This window comes from Struthio camelus, chromosome 15 (genome assembly GCF_040807025.1).
Source record: "Struthio camelus isolate bStrCam1 chromosome 15, bStrCam1.hap1, whole genome shotgun sequence".
Lineage (NCBI taxonomy): Eukaryota > Metazoa > Chordata > Aves > Struthioniformes > Struthionidae > Struthio > Struthio camelus.
In genome coordinates this window covers 4,649,885-4,667,885 of record NC_090956.1, presented here as the reverse complement: position 1 = coordinate 4,667,885, position 18,001 = coordinate 4,649,885, and the positions used below count along the sequence as shown (strand labels likewise).

General features: G+C 52.0%; 2 protein-coding genes and 1 long non-coding RNA gene across 6 annotated transcripts in view; 1 reads left to right on the top strand and 2 right to left on the bottom strand.

The window, feature by feature from the left end:
- The window catches only part of SMURF1 (SMAD specific E3 ubiquitin protein ligase 1), a 46,321-nt gene extending 44,497 nt beyond the window's left edge, over positions 1 to 1,824 (bottom strand). For all 4 annotated transcript variants that reach the window (XM_068908357.1, XM_068908358.1, XM_068908359.1 and 1 more), the window contains exon 1: positions 1,673 to 1,824. In XM_068908357.1, coding sequence (XP_068764458.1) covers positions 1,673 to 1,727 — 55 coding nt within the window. In that variant the 5' untranslated portion in view covers positions 1,728 to 1,824. The remainder of the gene's footprint in view (positions 1 to 1,672) is intronic.
- LOC104150833 (uncharacterized) lies at positions 1,011 to 5,213 on the top strand. The gene is made up of 4 exons (XR_011134685.1): positions 1,011 to 1,069; positions 1,229 to 1,282; positions 4,421 to 4,651; positions 4,970 to 5,213. It is a non-coding gene; the product is annotated as an uncharacterized lncRNA (long non-coding RNA).
- A 2,741-nt stretch (positions 5,214 to 7,954) lies between these two features.
- Positions 7,955 to 16,771, bottom strand: KPNA7 (karyopherin subunit alpha 7). Its single transcript, XM_009685297.2, has 10 exons — positions 16,706 to 16,771; positions 15,820 to 15,957; positions 15,175 to 15,260; positions 13,297 to 13,565; positions 12,651 to 12,733; positions 11,243 to 11,506; positions 10,614 to 10,847; positions 10,086 to 10,268; positions 9,199 to 9,348; positions 7,955 to 8,173 (listed from the first exon to the last, which is right to left on the bottom strand). Exons 1-10 carry the CDS (start codon positions 16,769 to 16,771, stop codon positions 8,090 to 8,092), a joined length of 1,557 nt encoding a protein of 518 aa, XP_009683592.1. The 3' UTR covers positions 7,955 to 8,089.
- Between the last annotated feature and the right edge of the window lie 1,230 nt (positions 16,772 to 18,001).

Sequence of the window (18,001 nt, the reverse complement as noted above, 5' to 3'; positions counted from 1 at the left end):
TGAAACAGGTAAGTCGAGAAGCTAGTTGCCAGAGAAGCCAGGAACACGTTTCTTAACGATTCCAAAGCTACACCTCTCCCAAAGCAACACCTCTCCCAAAGCAATTTATTTTTTGATTAAATACAGCAATTTTTGGCACACCACCCAGGTTGAATGCTCATAAGGACAGAAGATATGATTGAGCAAGCTGGAGGTTTCTTCAGTACAGCTTTTCTTTGGGGAGGGGGGAATATATGAACAAGAAAATCTATCCAGTTATTTAACAAACCAAACCTTCACTCTATTCCAGAAAATGTCCAAAACGTTCTCAAATAAGAGAGAACAGTGCAAGCTAGAAGTAAAACAGCATTTTGATGCAGAACTCCTCCTTTAAAAATCAAACCCAACAGCTTTTTTCTGCTATTTAAAGAATACCCTCACGTTGAGGAGGGCTGTAAGCATGGCAGAAGCTACTTCTCTTGCAACATTTTTATTTATTGGGTTGCATAAAATAAGTTATATTAAGGACTGCTTTGACATTTAACACGCATCAGTGCAAAACTGTAATTTCAGATCAAACATACACCCTAAATCCTTTTTTAACCTTTTCACATCCAAGAAAAGGATTGTCCTATTTATGTTTTTTCCCAGAAACTTTAGTCTCTTAAAGCCAGAGCAGTGTAAAACCAAACAAAAATGATTAAAAAAGCAGGATTCTTTTTTTTTTTAGGAGTTATTTCTGACTGATTGCATTATATGCCAGAAGCAAGTTAATCTTGTGTGTAACTGCAGGAGTGCTGCTTCCCCATTATTTGACGATGCCTAACGCACCCAGGGAAACAACTCCGTGCAGATCAGCGTTACTGACCCAGAGCAGCACGGCGGTTCGCTGAAAGAGCTCTCCGAGTTTGCACCTGTTGCCTTGGAGGCCTGGACTGGGCTTTATTTATCAATAATTCACACCGTAGCCCTCAGAAACTCTGCCCTTTTTCCATTAAGGAAGCAGCCTCAGTATCAACCGGGGCAGCTTCCAGAAGATTTAATCCAGCTCTTGGAGGGTGCAACACAGAATTGGCTTATCCACACGCGGGTGCGCAGTTTATCGCTCCTTCCCCCCTTCCCCTTATCGCTCAGCGAAGCAACTTCGGGAGCCGGATGAGCGATCTGCTGAAGGAGAAAAGGGGGGAAGGGGCGGCCGGGGAGGAAGGAGGCAGCCCTGGCCCGCGACTAAACCCACATTTTCTCCCAGCACAGAGCGCCTGCCCGGCCCAAGGGAAACTCGGCGGCGGAGCAGGAGGCCGAGGTCGGTCCTGGCGGGCGGCGGTTGGGGGGGGGGGGGGAGCCGGGCCCGGAGCCCCCCCCCCCCCCGGGGGCCCCCGCAGCGCCGGGCTGCGCACCTGACACCCCGCCGGGGGGCAACGGCGCGGGCCAGGGGGCCAAGATATATTAGGGATATATGTGTATATATATATATTATATATGGGGGGGGGGGGGGCGGCCCGGGGAAAGTTCGCGCCGGTAGCGGCGGCAGCCCGGCCGGCCTCGCCCCCTCGCGGCGCCCGGCCCTGCCGCCAGGCCGCGGCCCGGAGGGGGCGGCGGCCGCCGGCGCCGAGGCGGCCAGGCCGGGGCGGGCGAGGCGGCGGTGCGGGGGGGAAGCGGCGGGAGGGCCGCGCGGCGGCGGCGGCGCCGTTACCTGTGAGGCGGATCTTGATGCTGGAGCCGTTCCGGCGGGTGCCGGGGTTCGACATCGCGGGCGCGGGCTGGGGGAGCCGGTCTCAGCCGCCGGCCCCGGGCACCCCCATGCGGGCCTGCTGCCGCCGCCGCCGCCGCCCGCCTCAGCCCCGCCGCCCGGCCCGGCCCGGCCGCGGAGAGCGCGCTGGCGCCGCCCCCGCCCCGCCGCCCGCGGGAGAGGGGGCGGCGCACGTCAGCACGCAGCGCGGCGCGGCCGCGCGCCGCCGCCATGGAGGTGAGGTCGGCCTGGAGGGGGGCGGGGGGGAGGAGAGCGGCAGCGCCCCCTGGCGGCGGGGCGGAGAGGGGGCGACGGCGGGGCCCGGCGGGGGGGCGAGGCGGGGCGGGGGTAACAATGGGGGTGACATGGGGGCCCGGAGGGTGGATGGGGCGGCAGAGGGGGTGGGTAGGAGTGATACAGGGGGTGCGTGGGGGTGGCACGGGGGTCCCTTGGAGGGTGCATGGAGGGGGGTGGGGGTGCATGGAAGGTGTCTGGGGGTGGGATGGAGGGTGCGTGGGGGGGGTGAATGGAGGGTGCGTGGGGGTGGGATGGGGGTGAATGGAGGGTGGCTGGGGTGGGATGAGGGGTGAATGGAGGGTGCGTGGGGGTGGGATGGGGGGTGAATGGAGGGTGGCTGGGGTGGGATGAGGGGTGAATGGAGGGTGCGTGGGGGTGGGATGGGGGGTGAATGGAGGGTGGCTGGGGTGGGATGGGGGTGAATGGAGGGTGGCTGGGGTGGGATGGGGGTGAATGGAGGGTGGCTGGAATGGGATGAGGGGTGAATGGAAGGTGGCTGGGGTGGGATGGGGGTGAATGGAGGGTGCGTGGGGGTGGGATGGGGGTGAATGGAGGGTGGCTGGGGTGGGATGGGGGTGAATGGAGGGTGGCTGGGGTGGGATGAGGGGTGAATGGAGGGTGGCTGGGGTGGGATGAAGGGTGAATGGAGGGTGGCTGGGGTGGGATGGGGGTGAATGGAGGGTGGCTGGGGTGGGATGGGGGGTGAATGGAGGGTGTCTGGGGTGGGATGGGGGGTGAATGGAGGGTGTCTGGGGTGGGATGAGGGGTGAATGGAGGGTGGCTGGGGTGGGATGGCGGTGAATGGAGGGTGCGTGGGGGTGGGATGGAGGTGAATGGAGGGTGGCTGGGGTGGGATGAGGGGTGAATGGAGGGTGGCTGGGGTGGGATGAGGGGTGAATGGAGCGTGTGGGCGGCTCAGGGCAGGGTGGAGGGGAGGAAATGGTGGGTGGAGTAGGGAGGGTGGGGGCCGGGGCAGTGTGGCAGGGCGCAGGGTGCAGCAGAGGGGTGATGTTTTGGGGGGGGGGGGGACACGGGGCCAGGTTTCAAGCAGAGCGGTGCCAACCCGAGAGCCTGGTGCGTGGGTCTGGGGGTGAGGGCAGCTCAGCCCCCAGCGGGCTCAGGTGCTCGTCCCCGCGCGCCCACAAGGCCGGGATGTGCCCGGGGGGCCACCCGGCTGCCCGCGGTCCCCCGCAGACGCAGCCACTGGCCGGAGACGATGCCGTGGGAGCAGCCTGGCCGTGGCCCCCGCGCCCCATGCAACCCCCCCGAGCACCTCGTTGCTCACTGCTTCCCCAAATGCCTGGTCGGCCAGCAGTTAACGCTGGGGCCTGGTCCTTGCGCCTCTGCCGTGACCCGTCCCCAGCCTATTGATTTACGAACTAACAAATTTAAAAAAAAAAAAACATACACCAACTTCTATTTGCAATGCCAGGATGCGTGTACGCTGAACAAGCCCGCTCACCTCTGCTGCCAGCCAAAAACAAAATCGCTACTGAAAGAAAAATCCTGAAAGGATCCCTAAATCCTCCCTGTCCGCCGAGGCACGGCGCATCCCCCAACCTCCCTGCGCCAAACCTCCGGGCCAGCCTTCTTTTACACCCAGCTGGCTGAGACTAGGTTGTCCTGTTTGCTTAGACACGTGCTGCCGTCCCCGCGGAGCAGACGCCGGGCTCAATGCGGGCCTGCGTAGCCAGACAGAAGTAGCAAATACTACTGTAGAGCAAACGTGAGCTATTTTTCCTGCAGGCAAAGAGATGACCTAGTTCCCCGATCGGGCTGATTTATGGAACTGGAAGCGGGGACGAGGACGGGGCGTGCCGGGCTCGGCGTCGCTCCTGACCGCGTTCGCGCCGAGCTCGTCGCTGGCTACTGCCAGGGGACAGCGGCAGGGCTGGCTCCGCGGCTTCTCACCCTCCCCGCCTCTCGGCCAGACCCGAAGCAAGGGGCGCGCGCGCAGGGAGGCTCTGGAAGCAGAAAGGGACGCGGAGGGTTAGCGGCTAAGTTCGTTAGTCCGACCAGCGCACGCCTTAATTCGGGATTTCGAAAGTACCGCTGTTGTGCTGAGCAGAGAGGATCTTCAGTTTTAAACCACAGCTTTTATTCCTTTGCTCTGCCCATCCTTTCCCAGTGCTGTTTAATGGAAGGCGTGAGGCCCTTCGGTCCTCGCCCAGGACCTTGCTCTTGCTGCGTGCCGGCGTTGGCTAACTGAGAGCTCAGCTCAGGACCAGGCGGGTCCCCTGCAGTGACAGAGCGCGTCGGGCTCTCACTTTTCGAGCGTGCTCAGGGCGGAGGAGCACGGCAAAGATGTTTATGGCTAGCCCCGACAGCCCTGCTGCTCGATTTCCAGCCTGCCGCTGAGCTGGTCCCCAGCGTCTCGGCTCCCCGCGGCACACTTTCCTCGCTGTTTGTTTTCAGCTCCAGATCATCACTCGGAGGGACCGAGCTGTAGCTGTTACAGTCTGTTTGCTCAAAGTCTGCAGCATCTTAACTGAGCCTAGCGACAGATCAGCTGGGAACCACTCTCACTAGCGGTTCCTCCGAGGCAAAGAGGAGGAAGAAACCCCACTCCGTAAATGCCAGGAAGAAAATGCAGAATACAGGCGACGGAGAAGAGAAAGCCTCCGACAACCTACGGCCAAGCATCAGGTGCAGCAAAAAAACTGGAGACTCAAGCAATGCTTTCCGCCGTTCACGTTCTTCCCCCAAATCCACCTCCCCGACCTTTCCCCCTGCCCAGCCACGCTAACCAGGGCTCGGTCCCATCCCCTGCCGGCAGAGCTGGCTCCCGCAGCCCCGAGTTACGCGGTTCCCGGCACAGCCCCTGTCTCGGCCGCTGCTGGGACTCTCCTTCGCCCGGGCACAGACTCCTGCCTCCTGGCCAACTCCGGCGCTGCTGCTTCTCCCACCCCACGCTCCAGGGAGCTGAACTTGCTGTTTCTCCTATTTCTTCTTTCTTTTCTCCAGCCATCAGTTTTCGGCTTGCGTAACTCCCCAAGCCGGCTCCTGGCAGGCCGGGTGAGTCAGGGGCAGCGCAGGCCCCAGCTCCCTGCTTTGCATCCCTGGGAACTGCCACCGAAACCCCCTTCGATCAAGTCTTACAAAGTCAGAGCCCCCATAACTAATTTACATGGTCCCATGGAGGTTGCTGAGTGTTCCTGTGGCAGCAGAAAATGAATAATTCGGAATAAAGGTACTTTGGAAGAGCCCCTACCCCCTTTACGGTGTCCTTTATTGACAAAGGAGCCAGCACAGGCACCAGCACCGCCTTTGTAGAGCTCTAGAGAGCCAGGGATGGAGCAGCCATCATCCGGCTTCTCTGGGGTTCAGATGCAGGGTGCTTTAATTAGAAAAACTACTTATTGGTGCATCTCTAAGCAGAGGATGAGCCCAGGCAGCAGGAGACCCCCCGCCGTCCCCTCCTGTGCTGCAGCCTCGGCTTCGCCCAGCAGCGAGGTGTGGACACCCGAGGAGGAGGAAGGTGCCAGGGGCTTTGCCAAGAAGCCAGGGTCAAGCTACTCTTAATCTGCCTTTGGGAAGCAGCCACCCCGTGAACAGCTCCCCGACTAATCCTTCGCCCCGCGCCTGTGAGCTGGCTGCAGCAGCAAGGGAAGGAGGGTCACGCCAGGGAGACGGAGGGTGATGCGAGAAGTCGGTGTCTCCAACCCTTTGGAGCTGAATGCCAAAGCGGCAACTGCCACCTGTGCCCGGGGCCAGCGGTGATTAGAGGAGAGCACCACTCATTAAAGGGGCAAGCAGATGCCTGCAGGTAGCTCACGCGCCTGCTGAGGCAGCAGCCTCCCAAACACACAAGGCATCAGGCAGGTACATACAGCCGAGCAGGCAGCTGTGTTCAGACAGACACCGTTCCCAGTTCTCCAGCCGCGTTTGTACAACAGCATCAGTCGAAGCCATGCTGCCTCTGCCTTGCTCATGGTGCAGCTCTCCACAAGGCTGGTGGCTATGGAGGATGCATACTCCTACCCATGTTCTTAAAGAGGGGGTCACGTTGTTTTCTCCATCATGTTCTGGGCTTTAGGGGCACCATTTGGTTGCAGTTTAAGCTATCCACTTGCTCTCAGAGCTCTGCATAATACTATCCACCACTGGCAGGCCTCTCCAGCATGCACAGGTAAGCTGGAAAAAAAGACAGACAGCTCTGCCCTTGCTCTTTTTAGCTTGCTTCAAGTCAGAGCATCAACACCCTTAGAAGAAAGTCCTCCTAGCCACCTGCTCCACCCTTCCTTTCCCAGCCCACAGGCCAGGCCCAGCACAGACAATCTGAAACACAGGACAAAGCCCTGCGCTGGACCAAAGTCAGAGCAGCCATGCAGAGCCCAGCTCCGGTCTACATCTCCATTTACACTGAGGAAGCACCTGCGTCAGATTCTTTTTACCTGGTGAAATATGAGCGTTTCCAGATGCAGCATCAGCCTTGTCAGCAACGCACTACAAGGAGGTGCACGCAGCTGAGCTGGAGCCCTTTATGCTAACCCATTGGCACAAAGGAAGGACTTTCCCAGGTGATTGTTTCAGCTACATGTTCAGACATTGCTTTATCACAGTTTTAAGTTTATGGTTTTGGATCCAAGAAATAAAAAAATAGGAATTACTTTGCAATTCAGCAGCTCAGCATGTTAATATTAAGCAGGTGATCCCTACTCTGGCCACACAGTCAGGACTGCATGCCTCTTTGCAGGGCAGGGAGCACAACCAGACTTCACTGTCTAACTCCTTTTCCTAAGGAGACTGGAGAAGGACAGCTTAACTCCTGCTAGAGAACAAATCCAGGCCACAGGCAGAGCTTCTCCCAGGAAGCAGGTTTTCCCTTTCAGATTAGATTCTGTCACACCTCTCTGCACCCAAGGAGGCAGAGCCCTGAACCACTCAGGTGCAGTTACAGGTTGAAGCTGGAGAGACTAAAGAGTGAAACCCATTACAGCAGCAACAGAAGCTGCCACCCCAAATCCAAGAGTTATGTTGCCCCTAAACACAGGGGCACAATGATGCTGTTCAGCATGGAGCAAAGCCCTTGGACAAGGCTTCAAGCGCTGAGGCTTGCCCTCTCCAACACCAGCAGAGCCCTCCACAACCCATCAGCAGCTATGAGGACAAGCAGTACTGAGTAGCAGTGTCCAGCAGCTCATTCTGAACATGCAGCACAATGTTTGTGCAGCAGTGTATCTGCCAGAGCCCATTCAAGTCTACCCTAGCCACAGCTGCAGGGCTACTGGAACCCCATGGAAGCTGTTCATAAACTCTCCTCACCCACCGCAGGCTGAACAGTGGAGAAACCTGAAGTAGCAAGGGGCTCAGACAGAAGCCTTCTCTCAACAAGAGGTAGCAACACCTACTGGAAACCTGAAATACAGGTCCCTCAGTCTCAACAGGCAGCTCTAGGCAGAGTCAGATCAATGGACTCTGAATTAGTGGATAGCATCTGTGAAGCTAAAGTGGGAGGCAAATTAGCTCCCATTTCAACAACTGCCTCTGACATATCCCTGCTGCCATCAGAGCTGATGTTTGCTCAGCAGCTCCTTTATCCAGGCCCAGCTACAAGCAGGAAGCACTACAGGGACTGGGTGACAGTGATCCAAGTTCTCCTGACTTATTTCTTCCTCATGCTAGAGCTTCCTCTAGAGAGAGGCATTCTCACCTCCAGCAGAAGACCAAAACAGCTCTTGAACAGCTTTTTCTGAGCTATATTTCAGATACTCCAAGCCTAGAACAAGCAACCTTTTCAGCACAAGCACTGAGACAGACCTGGATTTGATGGTAACACCCTACTCTTTAGCAGCTTAATCTGAGTCAAGCAGTCAGCAGAAAATTTCTGCCCATGCTCTTAATCCAGAAAACATCACATAGTACACTTCTGCAGGGCTCTAGACATTACAGGAAAAACCTATACTAGTATTAGAACACCAGCTTGAGAAAAATCATAAGCAAGTAGTACAAACCCAGAAGTGTTATTTATTCATAGATTTCAAAAGTAAAAAGAGACTACATCTTTGTTCCTCTTGGTCTGGAGATCCCAGCTCCAACCAGCCACCTCCACCCAGCAGCTCACTGCTTTCTAGTGCTTCATCTTCAGAAGTTGAAGTCTTGCTTCTCCACTGAGAAGTCATATAGTTGCCCATCCTGGTCAGTCCCAGGCTGCAAATCTGGATTCTCCTAGGAGAAGGTTAGGTGACCATCAGTTAAAGGTTCCACAGCTTTATAAGCCTAAGCTCCTCCCCCCTGCACAGCAGCAGCTTAGTGTTTTCCCTGTTTAAAGAACTGTTCTGCTTTAACAAGCTAGATCAGCTTCTCACTCTAACAAGGCCTTTGGGGACTAAACCAAGTCCTCCCGCTCTTTACAGAGTATATTGTCCCTGCAGCTCAGAGGGAAGTGAACAAGCCCACAGGCAGAGGTAAGGTGTAGCTGGATGGCACTGAATTCACTGAAATTCAGGAGTCTGCTTGTAACAGCAACAAGCAAAGACTGCCTTGCAGAGGAGATATTCCTCCTAGGACCCAGCCCTTTAGGCAGGTGCCTGCATTAGACAGCCTTCCCCACACCCTCTAGCAGGGGCATCCCAGAGGCCTTGGTTCTAGCCAAAGAATGAACATGGACACTCACTCCCTGCTGCTGCAGTTCAAATCCGAGTCTCAGCTCTGAGATCAGACAAAGCCACTAAATTTCTTTCCTGGTGTTTCCCCATCTGTGAGGCTAGGTCCAAGCATGGCATCTACATGACAGTTGCAGGACTTGCTTCCAACAAGCAGCTGACATCCTATATTCTTTTTCTAGTTCATTAAGATGGGAAGGGTCAAATAATCCAAAAGCAACCTGAGCAGTTATCAGCTGAGTAGGAGGCTTCCATTTATAAGGACAAGCTAACTCAGCTCCAAAGGAGGAAGCTTCTTTGTATTTAGTATTCATATGAGCAGTCACAGCAACTCCAGCTGATGCCAGTTTAAATTCCAGCAGCAAGATGCTATCAATGCATCCATTTTTGTTGTGCAACTAGTCAGCTGACAACTCAAGTCAGGGCTTCTAGACCTTTAGAGGCAGCTGGAATGAGCTGCAAGAACCCACTCTATTGCTATGGAAGTCTATTACCAAGAGCCTATTTCAGCATCCTTAAGGTCCCTGCTACATTCCAGTGTGCAATAATTCATATTTTGAGATGAGAAGCAGAACAAGGGTCACATACCTCACCAGCAAAGTATTTCTCTATGATACTCAGTGCAGCTCGGTAGACCATGTTGTTGTCATGGGTTTGCAAGGCTTCAATTTTCTCCAGACCATCAAGTTCTTCTACTAAGAGACACAGTCTTTCTGTCTCTCCCAGCTTCTCAGCTGCCTGGGAAGTTAGACAATCAAGGGGCAAATATAACCAAGGCTACCTCAGCTCAGTTAGACTTACTGTAACCCCAGCCTAACAGGGGCAAGTGACCATAGTCCCTTTCCTGTTTTGGGTTATAGCAGAGATCAAGGATCTACTACTGTGCAGATGACATACTGTCTCTGCTGGGACTACCACATTGTGGCTTGACTGCTACCCAAACAAGCTAGCAAAAAATCTTCAGTTACATCCACACACTGAGAAGCGGCAAGTGTGACCTGCCACCAATATTTCATTTGCAAAAGCCATTTCACCGGTGCCATAGCACTAGAGGAAACAAACTCAGGTGAGTAGACTTATTAGCTGTCAGGGAGCTCAGCAGTCATGTGGAGACCCCTGAGACCACTTGTTTTCTCTGCAGTTAGATTTCTGCAAGACCTTCATTTCTTTACAGCTTGGGGATTAGCACATTCATGTTTTACTTTCCAGAGATAGACTAAAGTCATAGGAGTTTAGTAAGAGGAACACTTTAGGCTGTCCCAAGAGCTGGGCAACATTGAGCTCCCAAGAGGGAGCAAGAACAAGTTAAACACCACTAAGTCAAACAATTATCCTTGCAAGCTCAGTAGTGTTCTAGGAGGAGCTGTTCTAGCCACATGATGCAAGCTGAACACTCACACTTTGCTCCTTTGGGGATGAGATGTAAGATCTACATCCCCAAAGGAGTACAAGAACTGCTGGAAGCAAGATCTTACCAGGAAGAGATTTGCAATGGTATCCAGGATGACCAAGATAGTTTTGCTATCTTTGGCTGAGAGTAGGTCAAGCAGAGGTTTGAGCACCCCAGACTGGACAAGTTCTACCACCTGCTCCACAGTGCCTCCTGTCGTGAAGTTGGCCACAGCCCACACAGCCTCTTTCTGAGCTTTGAAGTCTCCCTGAAAGAGCAACCACAAGAGAGTGCAGCTAAAGCTTGGGCTCCAAGAAGAGTATGTCAGATGAGGACTAGCTGTTTTCCTTTGTATTGAGCTTGTACTGGGCCACTTTTCCAAGTGCTTTGAGCACTGGGTAGACACCTGACAGGTGTCAGGAGTAGCTCAGAGACTTGTTAGTATCAAAGCGTGGCTAAGTGTTCAGGCTGTTCTAAGCCTTTTGACAATGTTGAAGCAGATACCACATGCCCAAGAGCCACCTCAGAGTGCTTCACAAACAGAGCATCACAGATTGATTCGAACATTGTTTCGCAATAACTGCATGTACAATGCTGTGCCCCTGCCTCTTACCTTATCCAGCAGCTCCACCAGAGGTGGCAATAATCCACAAGTAATGAGTTGCTGGATTTGCCGACAAGGCCCTGCTGCAATGTTACTGAGAGTCCATGCTGCTTCCTTCTGTATAGTTGGCTTTGCATGTCGCAAAAGATAAGGCAGGACAGCCAAGACACCAGCATCAATAGCTGCCTGGGTCTGTTCATCAGTCCCTGTGACTACATTCCCAATGGCACGGAGGGCTGGAGTCTAGATAGAGATTAGGACAGGTGAGGAGGTTAGAACAGATGAGGAGAATCCTTATCTCAAGGGATACCTGCCAGGAAGTCCAGCAAGGTCAAGTGCTTGATCCTTCAAATGAGGAAAGCATAGTGGATGATTACTGTTGTATTTACTGACCTACTGTCCTCCCATTTTGCTCTAAGCAACTTTACATTCTCTATCCAGTCTGCCAGTCACAGCAAGTTGGTACAGAATATTAACTTCACCAGTAACTGAACTAATACTGTAGTCCAGAAAGGCCACACTAGCCACAGACAGTAAGGAAACATGCCTTTTCCCTCCTTAGATATACTGCCACTCTAGGAAGTAGGTGCTTCCTATATTAAGGGACAGATACAGAAACTGAAGACTGCATTTCCTACCATAACGATCAACTCTGGGTTGGCCATAAGTTCCACCAGCCTCGGGAGAATCCCTGTATCAACCACAATTTGGATGCGATCATTGGAGCCATCAGTCAGATAGGACACAGCCCAGCAGGAGTCAGAAATTACGTCCTTGTCTTCATGTTGCATGAGGCAGATGAGGACTGGCAGCATCTTCTTCACTGCATCCAGGGGAGGGTAGGGATTCTTGTTCCTACAGAGGTTTGACAGCGTCCATGTGATGTTTCTCAGGAACCCAACCTGAAATACAAGGGAGTCTCATAAAAATCTTCCAGTCCACAGAAACTTACTGGACTAATGAGTGTTGACTAATGAGTGTTGAAGAGGTAGCACCTTGCTTCCAGTCCCTACAACTCAGATGTTATCAAGCAGCCAGTACACTTATGCTCAAGTAGCCAGAAGGCAGCTTCTGTAATGAAGGGGTGAAGCATTTTTTTGGATGAGAGATGAAATGGGTAAGAGACTAAGACAGTCAGTTCCCTACCTGCCCCCAATGTTGAATTCCAAAAACTTCAGGTCTGGTGGCATGACAAGCTACAAAGATGTCAAGCAGCTTATCTGCTGGGACAAATTACAGACCATTCCTCAGACAAAAATGTATTTTAATAGTAGCATTAATTAGAGATATTGTTCTAGCACAGGTCACCTCAGGAATTTGATTAAGGGCATTGTTCAGACAGTTTATCCTAGTAAGAGGGAGTCAGACGCTCCAGGAGAACAGTGGCAGCTAGGTTCAAAGTATTGCCACTACCAGGCTGCACATATGAGTTGATGTTGTCATGTTTCACAGGGATCCCTAGGAAGCAAGATGAAGTCAGGCTAGGAACAGAGCAGCCAGAAAGGTTTTAACATCTTACAAGGTAACTCAGAGGGCCTAGAGGGCATTCGCTAACACTACCCTGAAAGGCCTTAGTTATGCCTACAGAAAGCATACAGTACAGCTTCCACCACACCCATGGGATAGGACAGGACACCTGGAAGCATCAGCACCACTGTTAAAGCCCCTCAGAGCTTATCTCCATCCATCTTATGCTTCTCTGATGTTCAGCTTCCCCAGAGACAGAAAACAGTATGAACCGACACCATTGCAGAAGGGCATTGCTTTAGGGCAAGTTTAGCCCTTCCATATGGAAGTCTGTCTTGCACCAGTTTTACATTTGACCATTGTAAGCTAGAAGTAACCTGGAAGGGAAAGCTAAACATCACGTGAGTTTGAAGACTAACATGTCTGCCTAGCAGGGTCCTCAAAAGCAGTTTAGGAGAGGGTCTCATTCCGCTATACAAACAGCTTGCTATTTGTAGCAGTCAGATAATAGGTCATCACCATTCACCCATTACCCAAGTGATTAACAGCCATTAAGTCAAGAAAATAGAGGTTATTTACTGGAGTTACAGGTGACACCAGAGCCAGCAAGGGAGGAATCACATTGCAATTGATAAGGGCATCTCTGTACAGAGGACCATCACCTGTACAGATGAAAAAGGGTCATTTGAGTAGATGTAATAAATGACAAGACAGTCAACATCAAACAGCAACCATACCTGCAGCCACAGGCCAGTGCTGGGGGACTGAGGCTCACTTACCAGCCACATACCACTAAGTATTTTCAGGGGGAAAAAAATTACCAGGTAAACCTTAGAGCTTTCATAGCTAGTTTGTGCCAGTGTGTCAGAATAACCAGATATGATCCACCCTGTTTTCCCTGCAAAGGCCTCAGAGCATCCAGCAGGACCAGCATGAACAGCTAATGACAACAGTGGCTTAGACCATCCCAGCAGGATGGAGTCTTGCTTTTGACTTTAACCAACATCCTCCAAGATCCTCTTGCAGAACCAATACAAGGTTTTAAAGGCTGCCAAAGCCACATGAAGGGACTGAAGGGTTTCAGGAGCAGCCACAGCTTGGAGACAAGGCTAGCAGTTCTCTCCCATCTTTTCTTGGGGAGGATCAATATTTAGTGCCCCCAGCAATGGGCTGGGCAATAACCCTCTCCACACCCACAAGCCCAGGCCTGGAGACCTTTGCCTACCTGCTATATTGCCCAGTGCCCACACAGACTGCTCGCTGATATGCATGTGTGGGGAGGACAGGAGGGAGACGAAGGCTGGGATAGCACCTCCTTCCACCACTGCTCTGGTGTGGTCTGAGGTGCCAGATGCTATGTTAGTCAGTGCCCAGGCCGCTTCGAACTGCAGAGGAGCATTGTCAGCACGGGTTAAGAATTCAACCAGTCTGGGGATAATCCCCAATTCAATGATCTGATTGAGAGGTGGGTCCCTTTGTCTGGACAGCATTCTCCTGCAAGAGACACAGCCCATTTAGTGGCACAGAACAGACCATAATCCCACAGCTAGGCATAAGGTCCTGGCCTGCAAGGGAAGCAACAGCTACAAGAGATGCTAGTTCAACATCTTATGTCAGCAGGTCTTCTGGTGGAGGAGTTACCATAGAGAGATTTCTGCAGAAGAAAAATCTAAAATGCTGAGGCAACAGCAGATTGTCTGTTAGAGTGCAGTACTGCACGTGTCTTTTTGGAACCAACAGAACATCACTCCATACTCCTCTTCTTGCAGGAGTTACTTCCTTAAGACAATGAATAAATAGATTACATGCAATTTGTTCTCTCCCACAGCCTGCAAGTTTGCCTTCATTTCTCAGTTCAGGAGCACTGGCTAGCCTTGCACAGACCAGAGGTCCCATTTAAAATGAAGTTTCACAGACTGCTTTTCCAGCTATAGCTTAAGATCCAGAATCACCAGTCCCATGCTGTTGTTCTTTGCTGTTTCCTGCCTCACACAGGCCCAGAAGCACATGCAGTCACCAGATAGATGAGGTAAGAACATTGATCTAGTCAAAGCCAAAAAAAGCCACTTTCAGCCAGATCTGCTTCCCAGCCTGGTTTGCTCCACAGCCACAAATGCTCATGCTGGCAGAGGGTAGTGTGGAGGTGTAAATCAGTGGCTTAGAGCTGCTTTAGTGCTGCCACTGGATATCTTGTGGTAGGTTGGTATGCTGTTAAGGGCACCCCAGGCATATGCAAACTTGGTTTGAACAGGCAAAAAGCCAGCTGTTTTATATGGCTGATTAGCAAGCTAGTTGTGACTCACCCCTTTAGGAAGGGTTCACATTGGCCAACCCTCAGTTAACACCTTCTACAGCAGGCACATTTGATCTGTTCTCTGGGGCAAGAGGCTGTGGCTTCAGCTGCCAGAAGCTGATGTCTTCACAGCCATTAGAAACAGCACTGATCCCCCAGCACAGTCAAATCACTGATCTGGCAGCAAGAGACAGCTAAGGAAGCACTGGGTTTGCTCAGGAAACAGCAGCAATAGCAGCTTCTCCTTAGCCTTCTGGAGAGGGAGATCTCTGCTGCAGCCGGGGGCTGAAGGCACTAGCCTTCAGTTCTTCCTGCTGCCACTCAGATCAGGACACCCCTGCTCAATTGCATCCCTTCATAGGGCTGGTCTCTCTAGCCCTTGTTCTGATCAAGCCTCTGGCATTTCATTTCTTCCTAATGATCTCATCTATTGACTGAAGCTAACACTCCCTGCCCTGTCTGCACAGCCAGCATAGGGCACAGCAGTTCGGGTGGTAAATCCAGGGGCTACTGCCAACCCTTTGGTCACATCTAGCCTCACATTTCATTAGTTCCTGCCTCCCATGAGCATTGCCCAGGACTGCAGCTGAAGCCAGCAGGCCACACAGGGCAGGCTGCAGGGGTTCAGGCTTCTGCTAAGGTCCCTCAGGGCAGTCTGGGTTACTGGCCCAGGGCTCTGTCCATATGCAGTTCATATCTTCAGATAGCTCTTCAAATACAAGAAAATGCCTTCTGCCTACAAGGCCCACCAGTCAGCACTGTATCAGCCACATCTCTCCAAGTGGATAGCAGAGCAGTTTGGCAGCATACCTGGTTGCCTGTGTAGCCTGCAGCTGTAGCTCAGTATTGCTCCCATTCACAGCTTCAACTATTTCCTCCAATGACAGCTGAATAACCTGTGTCATGGAGAATGATTCAGAGTCAGAAGGTAAGCCACAACTCCCTCCAGCTTAATCTCTGCAGTCAATCAGCTGTCTAGACCCAAGTCAGTCACCACCTTATATCTAAGCAATGTCTATTCTTTATGCAACACAGTAGAGATGAGGCAGAGGAAGAGAACCCACAAAAGCCTTAGAGGCAACTAATCCTTATAATCAAGCATGGAAAGAAAGTCACCACTGCACTACCAGCTTGCTAACTACCCCTCCTTGCACAGGGAGCCAGACTGGAGGTTTACCAGCTCTCAAGGGGCTGGAAGTCCAGTTCTACCTGTCATTGAGGGAAGCCTCATGAGATGTTTTCCATGCAAAATAACCCAGAAAGAGGGAGAGGCAGTCTGAAATGCAGTCCCCAACACTGGGCACACTGATCAGGAATAGCACTAGCTATTTTACCCAAGTCATTTGAGCAGGACTTGATAAGCAGCCCAAACATTGAAGGGACATTAGATGAGATACTGTACAAGCTGTGCACTGTAGTACAGTCCTGTCCAGGTGCAAAGCATCCAGCACTTACTGCATTCTTCTTCTCTTGTCCTGGAGAGAGACTCTCCTCCATGGAAGTGATTGAAATGCTTCTGCGTTTCAGAATCTGCTCATCCTTCTTGGCCTTCCGAAGCTCTATGTTCACCTCCACTCTCTGCCTCCTAAGTGCCTAGGAGAGGAGAGGGGCACCATCTGCTTTCAGTATCTGCACCACCCAGCTTCCCTAGGCAGCTCTCCTCCTGCCCTATGCTCAGCTCCATAACACCCTACCCAAATTCCCTTCATGAGGAACACAGAACCAGCATTTGCTCTCAGGTAGTTCTTTGCTATGGCCTGGAGGGTTACACAGGAGACAGAACAGAACAAAGTTGTCTCGCTTGCTGCCTCCCAAGGGTTCTGGAAGAACTTGCAACCAGTGGTTCTTTTAAAGAAGAGATTTCCTGAACCTGAAAGGCAAACCCTTAACTTCTATACTTGCTTAGAGGGCAAGCTAATAGATCAGTCTGATATCCAGCACCAGCCCCTTTCCTACAGGACGAATTGCCATTCAGCACCCTTGCAGGTTGTGGCAGGATCTTCTCTTCCTGTTCCAGCACCTTCACAGGCTCAGTTTAGAGTCACCTACCTGCCACTCATCTCCCACATACCTGCACCACTGCTCTCCCCACAACACAGACTATGCAAGCTCTATCCTGCAGCATATCACATCTAGAAAGTGAACCGAGTATCCCTTCTGCCAGAAAAGCTCTGCTCCCTCTCCCCCACCTCTGCTGTCCTTTACAGCTAGGTTTGGGGAAGAATGCCACACTGCCATTCAGAAGCCTTAGTGTCAGCTCCTACCAAGGAAGGAAGGGCCCTCAGTCAACTCTGCTTTTGTACAAAGAGTACGGAAAGACTGATGGGAAGTACATACTTACAGCTGCATCCTTGCCTCTGTTTTTGAACTTCCTCATCCGCTCACCTTGCTCATTCACAATTGGCATCTTGACAGAGTTGATCAAGTTACCAGCTGAAAGTCTCCACCTGCTTTTGGGTTCAGGACAGAGTAGCATCAGGTCACAACCACACCAGCAACATCCACCTTGATCTACAAGCCTGCAAACCTCAGGAGGCTGGGGCGGGGAGGAGGGGTAGTGGTGAAGCAGTTCCCATCTACTGCCCTGAACAGCCTTACTCTTCAGCAGCAAGGGTCAAAGCTGAAGGCCCTAAGCAGAGCTTAGCTCTGCATGCACTGCAACCTGAGCTACCAAATTTGACACTAAATACAAGCACAAGCTATCACTTAACACCAGGCTATGAAAATCATGACTGTCACTATAGCCACATGAAGCAGACTCACGAGAGGAACCAGGCCATATCACTTCTCATGGTTACAGTAACATCACTTTCCTGCAGTTCTGGATCATGCCTTTAGGTCTGTTTAGGCAGAGGCCAAATCTGGCAGGAACAGCAAGGCCTTCTGCCTTTGAAAGCACCAGCTTAAAGTCCAATTTAAGGACAAGATGTAATGCATACAAACCTGCCCTTTCACACACATCCCAGCTTAGTTTCCTGCACAGATGCTAGGACTCTCCCAAAAGAGTCCCCTCCCACTAGAAAAACATGTGGGGCCACATACAGTAAGTGCAAGGAACTCTCAGCCATCACTAACCCAGTTAGTATTAGGGATTGTCAGACACTAAACATTAGAGAGGGACAGGTAGAATCATTTCTAAACCCACTCAAGTAGGGAAGAGCCCAAGGGGCCACATGCATACACAAAAATTAGACCAACACTAGGCCTTCAAGCAACTTTTGTGAGGAGGAGGGAGAATAGCAAAGGTACCACCCAAAAAAAGCAGTGGTGTTCTCAGATCAGCCAGGAGATACCTCCAAGTGCCTCCTAAAACCAGGCTGTTCCTAAACACTCAGAATCTGGTCTCTCACAGGTGGTGCATCTTTACCTACCCTCTAGGGTTACAGCAGGCACCTGTATTTCAGATCAGCCTCCAAGAACTCTTTATTTCCCTTTTCTAAAGCGAGGCCTTTTCTGCACCCTCCCTCCCACCACTTCCTGACACAGCTGCACAAGGAACCCAAGCAGGGATATCAGTAGCATTAGCTGTTTACCAACCCAGCAGCCAGTCACCAAGGTCACTTCATTGACCCACAGAAAAGCCAGGACAAGCCAACCCTTGACTCAAGCATCACAGCAGGGACACCACAGCCTGGCA